The sequence below is a fragment of the Vicia villosa genome, linkage group LG6 (genome assembly GCF_029867415.1).
Source record: "Vicia villosa cultivar HV-30 ecotype Madison, WI linkage group LG6, Vvil1.0, whole genome shotgun sequence".
In the NCBI taxonomy this organism is placed as follows: Eukaryota; Viridiplantae; Streptophyta; class Magnoliopsida; order Fabales; family Fabaceae; genus Vicia; species Vicia villosa.
In genome coordinates this window covers 34,315,306-34,323,358 of record NC_081185.1, presented here as the reverse complement: position 1 = coordinate 34,323,358, position 8,053 = coordinate 34,315,306, and the positions used below count along the sequence as shown (strand labels likewise).

General features: G+C 37.9%; 1 protein-coding gene across 1 annotated transcript; it reads right to left on the bottom strand.

The window, feature by feature from the left end:
• Nucleotides 1–1,127: 1,127 nt before the first annotated feature.
• Nucleotides 1,128–2,270, bottom strand: LOC131613505 (F-box/kelch-repeat protein At3g23880-like). Its single transcript, XM_058885169.1, has one exon. The coding sequence runs from the start codon at nucleotides 2,268–2,270 to the stop codon at nucleotides 1,128–1,130; it is 1,143 nt and encodes a 380-aa protein (XP_058741152.1).
• Nucleotides 2,271–8,053: the final 5,783 nt, after the last annotated feature.

Genomic DNA, 8,053 nt, shown 5'->3' with positions numbered 1-8,053 from the left:
AAGGCAAGGCACTCCTAGATTTAGGATTTGTAACTAATGGGCCTGCTCATTCCTTTGTACTTGTTCCTCTTTTTATTTTAATGAAATTCTCTTTTGATGTTTAAAAAAAATAAAATAAAAATTAATAAAATAATGCATATCTGTTTAAAAATATATATATAGTTTGAATGCAACCAACCTAACATGCAGTTAAGATTTATTTGGTTTTATTTGACATGAAAAGAAGAAAGGTTAATCTTGTAATAATCACAACAACAAATATTTTAATATCATTGATATTTTATCTCTTTAAAACCTTTATATTTTCAGGAGGCATCTATTGTAAAGTCTTTGTGCTCAAACAAAACAAAATTACAGTGCAATCCAGTTAATAGTGCAACAATGCTCAAGTCAATTACTGAATTTAAAAAAAGTAAAGTGAAATTATGAAATCAGTTAAAGTGGGAAACTTTTTATTAAACTTGTCTAAGTTAATGTTTGAGAATAGCAGTAGCTTCTTATTATGATCATGGAAGTTTGAGATGGCGAAGAAATGTCCTTTTCGAATGATAAGTGGATATCGTTTTGTATTTTTGAGATACTGCATATATTCCAGATTTGATAGAGTGCCAATATAATTAAAATATCATAAAGCCATAACTATTGTACTTTAAGTTATATATTTAAAAAACCATTACCAGATTCTTAAAGAAAATGTAATTAGTTACTAAAAATGTTTCCAGAGAGCTAGCATTAATAGAGACCTCTCAAGAGGGTTGTAACGACAGAGAATGCAAAGAATTTAGCTACAGGAAGGCTCCTCCATCTACTATATGAACCATGGATAATGTTGGATTTGCTTGAAGTTAAGGTTGCGGACATATAATTCAAAACGGACTCGTGTTAGGCAAGGCAATGAAACAAAAATACATAAACAAAATAACTCACATTTCCAGATTTGAAAAACCATTATATGTTTAACATCTGCATAGATAATTGTGTTCTAAGCATGGTAATAAAATCAGCAGAAGAACTATGACAGAGTGTTGAAGGTAAAGGAAATAGTCGCACAAACAAAACCAGATTGAAATCTAACACATGAATTAATAAGAATGGGAACAATATATCATGGGAGAATGACTTACTTTTCAACACGTTGGAACTAAACTTTCGACATAATTCCTTATAGAGAACCAACATATCTTATTGTTGATTCTAGTTTTCTTTGCTATATTATTTCTCCAGTTATAAAGAATTGCACTGTCTTGTTGGTTGTTTGCTAATAATAGTGTATCACCGTCCTCAGAAATATGCAAAATAAATGGGTGACCAAATTTATAATCTATTCCAACATTGTGATAACTAAATTTAAGGAAATGAGACCACGATTTTTCATCTCCGAATTTTGTCATCTGCCATATGAAAATTTCACTTTCCTTTTCATAAGAAAAACAAAGGGAATCCATTAACACACAAATATTTGGTACATACCCATCATTGTCATAATTTTCAGGGGGCATCAGCTGTGTGAATGTGTCTGTGCTCAAATCAAGCGAAATTATTACATACTCATTAATATCATCTCCACCAAACACACTCTGAAATGCCATCCAGTTAATAGTGCAACTCAAATGTACACCATCATACTCATGATCAAAGTAGAATTGAAGAGGAATAGCATGAATGCCATGAATACTTCTCCAAACATTATCACCTAAACTCAAGATTTTCACAATATTCTTTTCCTTCAAATTTGAACCGAACACCACCACTTTATAAGTTTCAGTTGATTTATCGTAACCAAACGTGAACTTATAATATTTAAATTTATAATAATAAGCCCCTAATTTATTAGATATTGCTCTCGTAGCAGGATTCCAGAACCGAAGCCATCTTTCTTTACACCTAGTAATCTCATTGAGAGAATGACCTGCCAAGCATACTAGTCCATTGCAAGAACCAACAATCTCTTCACAACTCTTGTCATTCAATTGGTAATAAGGATCATGAGAAATATTGATGCTACGGTTTTCCCATAATAGACTAACAGGGAAAGATACAAAACTGTGATCGTTGTTCTGCGAATATATAAGTGAGAATTGTGGATTTAGTGATGATTGATTAAGATGCATTTTGATGAACATAGAATCAGAGATAAGAGTGTTCCATGACTTACTGACGCATTTCATTTGCATCAGATATTTAACCCTAAGACGAGATAGAATATCGGCGATAAGCTCATTGGGTAGAAATAGAATTGGTGGATTTGATTTCAGCGGCTGGGTAGCCATGAGAGCAAACTACTGTGGTGTTAGATGAAAACTTGATGCCGCAATTTCTTCTGAAAATATCAACAAGCCAAAGACTTGATATTATACCTTAGAATTAGCCCTAATTTCGTTAGTAGTATATGATTATATCCACGTGGCCAATATTCATTACATTATCCTGCATTAAAATTTGAAGATTTTCTTGATTTGGTTAATATTTAAAAAAACATTTAAAATCACATTTGTTTAAAGTTTAAAACAAATATATTCTTTACGTTGTTAATGCTAAAATAATACTATAAATATTGAATTTTTCATATAATATAATATAATTTTAAGAAATATTTTATTAATATATTTTTAAGAAATATTAATAAAAATAAGTGAATAAAATATAATAAATTATGGTTGCATGAAATTTAAATTATTTCATACAAAAAATACATATAATTATTTATGAAAAAATACATTTGTTAAAACAATATTACATATCAAATATTTATAAGAAATATTTATAAAAATCACTTGATTCTTATTAGCTTTTGTTAAAAATATTTGTTTTATTTGGTAAATAATTATTAGACCTCCTCTCTCTTCTTGGTATACCAAATTTACTCTCTTTTTAAATAACATGATACGCTTAAAGTAATTTGTATTTCATCTCTTTATTTGAGTTTAAATTATGAAAATAAAAATAATAAACGTTGCTTAGTAAGAAAAAGTGAATAGAATCTAATTTAGAATCGTGTTCTCTTTATTTTTAAAAGAAATATTTATGAAAATCACTTTTTTTTTTTTTTTAATACGCAAGGAATATATTGATCAAGAGAACCAAAGTTCTCAAAACAAAGAACAAGAGGCCCGGATTGTGTACCGGACAAAGAAAAATAGACTCCAATTGAGCATTACGACAGAAAAAATAGGGGATCCCTACTAAACTCGTAAAAATTACAATTGGGATGTATATTTTTCCCTACAAAAGACCAACGCCACACCAAAGCTTTAGCGCCCCAAACTATATCGGAGATGTTCCATGTATCACCTTTAAACACAATGCGATTCCTAACCATCCAAATATGCCACACCACCGCCAACCAAACTACTCCTTCTTTTCCCTTTCTAAGACCTACTCTCCTCCCATAATTGTACCACCACATAAAGCTTTCCTTAATCCCCACCGCCTTGTAGTTGACAAAACCGAGCCAATCGGCCATTTCCCTCCAAATCAGCTCAATGCAATAACAAGACACCAATAAATGAACAGGTTCCTCTACGGTATCACCACAAAAGGCACAATAAGAATTGGAGTTAGGAATAATACCCTTTCTAACAAGAGCTCCTTTTGTCGGTAGTCTATTAAGAAAACTACGCCACCCGAAAGCTTTAGATTTCAACGGCACATCCATCGTGAAAGCTCCCTCCTTTTCCGGTTTCCAAAACACTTTATCCGCCCCTGAATTAGTGAAATTCACGCTTTCCAGCTCGAGCATCAGCTGATTCAACAGAGCCGGGGCAGAACTATTGGCGCCCGCATCCTGCTGAAGCTGGCCCGAAGATTGAAGGAAGGTCTGGTCCACTCTAGTTTGAAAATCTGGGTGAGGCAGCGGTGGTGCAGCAGCATTCCTGTTGGCATTCAACTGAGGCCAGTTAATCCCGAGGTCTCCCCACCTCCATTCTCCGGCTGTACTCCAGCCCATAAGAGCAATAGAAACATCTTTTAGAGCTGACAGATGGAACAAACCAGGGAACCGGTCCTTAAAAGTACCCCTGCTAGTCCAGTTAGAGAACCAGAAGGAAAATTTATCACCTTTTCCTGCAAAAAACAAACAGTTAGAAGTAAAAGAATTTTCCGGGTCAAGTGACAAAATGTCTCTCCACCAAAAAGACTTCACTCCGACTTCCTTCCCTTCACCACTGCCCTTAACAGCTTCAAGGCAAACATCCCCATACCGAGCTTTCAATACTCCAAACCACAAAGCTTCCGGTGTGTCTAGAATCCTCCACTTCCACTTAAGCAAGAGAGCTTTGTTGAAGTCCTCCAAGTTTTTAATCCCCAACCCTCCCTTCTCGGTTGGAAGGCAAATCGAATCCCAACTAACCCAATGAACACACCTTTTGTTTTCCGACCCTCCCCACAAGAAATTGCTTTGAATTCGATTAAGTTCCCGAATCACTTTCTTTGGGGCCTTATAAAACGAGAGGTAAAATATAGCAAGGCTACTTAACACCGCCTTAATTAGGGTTATTCTACCACCCAAGCTAAGGAACCTTCCTTTCCAACTAGCTAATCTCTTTTTGACTTTCTCCACCATAGGTTTCCAAGTAAGGATCCTTCTAGGATTACTTCCAACCGGGATGCCGAGGAAGATGAATTCCTTTCCTTCCCTCCGGCAACCAAGGAAATTGGTGGCTAACTCCATACGGTTATCACTAATGTTAATCCCTACCACTTTGCTTTTGTGAAAGTTAATGCCTAATCCGGATATCAATTCGAAGGCTCTCAAAACCGACTTAATAGCCCACAAGTGAGCCCAACTACCATCTCCAATTAAGATAGTATCGTCCGCAAATTGAAGAACATCTAAGAAGCACCTTCTCTTGATCCAAAACCCCGCGTAATCACCATTCTCCACCGCTCTATTCACTAAACCCTTCAAACCCTCCGCCACTATGACAAAGAGAAAAGGAGAGATTGGATCTCCTTGCCTCAATCCCCTCTCCACCTTAAAATCCTTAGTGGGACTCCCGTTAACCAACACCGACATGTGGCTTGTGAAAACTATCGCATTTATCCATTTTATCCACATCTCGCCGAACCCCATACTAATCATCGTGGCTCTAAGGAATTCCCAATTGACCTTATCATAGGCTTTCTCAAAGTCTACTTTAAATAACAATAATTCCTTCTTTTCCTTTGTTGCATAATCCACTAATTCATTTGCCACCATCACCCCATCAAGCAATTGTCTCCCTGGGACGAAAGCATTTTGGCTACTAGAGACCACCGTTCCAATGACCCTCTTGATTCTTCCCGCTAACACTTTAGAAATGATCTTATGAATACTACTTACCAAGCAAATTGGCCTATAATCGTCTAAGCCTAACGGATTATTAGACTTAGGGATCAAAGCCAAGAACGAGGAGGTTATTGCTTTAGACAACTTGGACCCCGAATGTAATTCCTTGAAACAAGAAATGAGATCCCGCTTTAAAAGATCCCAACACTTCTTAAAGAAAAGCATAGAATAACCATCCGGTCCCGGACTTTTGCTCCCCTCGCAACTCCACACCGCCTCCTTTATTTCACATTCCTCAAAAGGTAATTCAAGACTATTCATCTCTCCGACACTAAGTTTGTTAAAAAGATCCCCTTCTAAAACCGGTTTAGGCTCCTCGCTTTCCATGAATTTAGACTTGAAATGATCAAATATCTCCTCTTTTACCTCCTCCACCTTATTAATGATCCCTCTATCCGTAGTAATGTGACCAAGGAAATTGCGTCTCAACCCCCTCTTCATAATCGCATGAAAGTACCTACTATTCTCATCTCCGTCGTTTATCCACCTTAGTTTCGCCTTTTGAATTAACATATTCTCTCTAATCTTAAGATTTGTCCAAAATTTCCTATTCGCCCTCCTTCTATCCTCCGGATCAATCTCCTCATGATAACAATGATTGTCTATATCGTTCATCTCCTTGACCCCCTCTTCCACCTTTAAATCAATCCTCCCAAAAACGTTGGTATTCCACCATCTTAGTTTATTTTTAAGAAGACTCATTTTCTCCTTCAACACAAAGTCACCACGGCCATAAACTTCCATAGCCTTCCATTCCCTCTCCACATAGCCTAAAAAATCCTTATGTTGAAACCACTCATTATTAAACTTGAATGGTTTTGGGCCCCAATCCGATTTATCCACCAATATCCATATAGGACAATGATCCGATATGTCTCTCTCGCCAATTTCTTGACCAACCACACCCCACCAGTTGATTATTTCACTAGACACTAAGAAACGATCTAACCGACTCTTAGAGTTACCGTCTCCACTGAACCAGCTGAACTTTTTGCCTTTACAAGGGACATCCTCCAAACCTAGATCGTTAATAAAGCCGGCAAATTCCTCACTTTCCACGCTACCCCCACCTGCTGACAATCCCTTCCTTTCTCCCCTGTTTTTCACTGCATTGAAATCTCCGCCAAAAATCCATTCCCCGTCTGTATTTTTTTCTTTCAACTCAATAAGATTCCTCCACAGCTCTCGCTTCTGAGAAAAAACGCACGAAGAGTATACGTTGCAAATATATATAATTCTATCCTGCCACAATGCCTTAATTCCCAGGTAACCTATACCCCTAAAACTACAAATAACTTCAAGCTTTGCAGAATTCCAAAAAATAATCAAGCCTCCAGACATACCTTCTGAATCAGACACCGAGTAGTCGACACCTGAATTTCTCCAGAAGCTCTTCGCAGTAGATTCAGAACAAGATTTCATCTTTGTTTCTTGCAACAGAAACACTTCCGCCTTCCCTCTACAAATAATTTGATGAATTCTTCTACGCTTAATTAAGCTACATCCCCCTCTAATGTTTAAGGACCCAATGATCATGGTGGCAATATCTCTGTCTCCTGCACTCCTTTCTTTGAAGTCGAACCAAATCGATCCAATACTTCCTCCTCGACAAGCTGCGGAACAAAAACGCCAAGCTTGCTGATACATTTCTTTAATTTTTCATTACCTCCTCCGTGACAAAGGAAGTCTGTGATCCTCCGGTTGCCTCTGCCAATGTCGGAATCTTCTGATTGTTCCCCAACTACATCAGCATTAGGGATTCTGGGAGGGACACTCTCCAAGGAGAATTGGGAGATGGGGTCCGACCCAATTGGGTGTGCCGTAGAAATTGGGCCGAATCTACCTGAAATAAATTCCTCCAAATTTTCAGCGGAAGGAATGGGCCTATTTACTTTCCTCTTCTTAAGCCCAACAAGACAATTAATACTTTTGAACCGAGTCTTTTTTTTCTTTAATCTCTTTCCTGCCACGCGTCCTCCTAACCGCTTCAAATTAAGGGTCCCACCAGAAACTTCTGAATTTGGACCTTGGGAACCCTCAAAAGCTGAATCACCTACTCCTTCCTTAAAAACGCAATCTTCCTTTTCACTGGAGGCTGAAAGCAGCTGCTGTGATCTGACAAAGCCCCTTTCCTTAGCCAATTTCACAGCTGTGTCAAAGGAATTGAGAGTCTCAATGTCTGCCACGTTCTCCTGTACAACAGTGACAAGATTGAGCCCCTTCTTTTTACTGCCGCTTAGACCCTCCACCCTAGCATCCTTTACACAGAGGTCCTTAGATGGAGAACATTCAGATGCACCTCCTTCTGAGAAACAAAATTCATCGCAATCCTCAGGGACTCCTCTGTAGCCTTCTTCTGCGTCCTCCGAAGCGGAATCTTCCGATAGAAAAACCGACTTCGGTTTAGGTTTGGTCGGACGAACTGATCCCCCGGAGTCCTCTCTAACCTCCAGACTGAAAATGTCACCTTCGATTGACACCTTTAAGCTCTCAGGAAGTCTGAATGGCTCACTAACCCTCACCATAACGCGCGCTATGTCCAAACAAGATTTGCTTGCAGTGTTATCATCTAAGCAAATGAACTTGCCAATAGAGTTTGCCAAGGATATGAAAAAGTCAGCATCCCATGCATGACAGGGAACCCCGTAGATTCGAAGCCATACCAATCTCTCCTTATCAACATCCGAAGCTGCCCACGGCCTTACCTCCTTAAACCACTGCTTCCAC

Coding starts and splice junctions, on each gene's coding strand:
- LOC131613505 (XM_058885169.1), bottom strand. CDS start 2,270: ATGGCTACCCAGCCGCTGAAATCAAATCCACCAATTCTATTTCTACCC.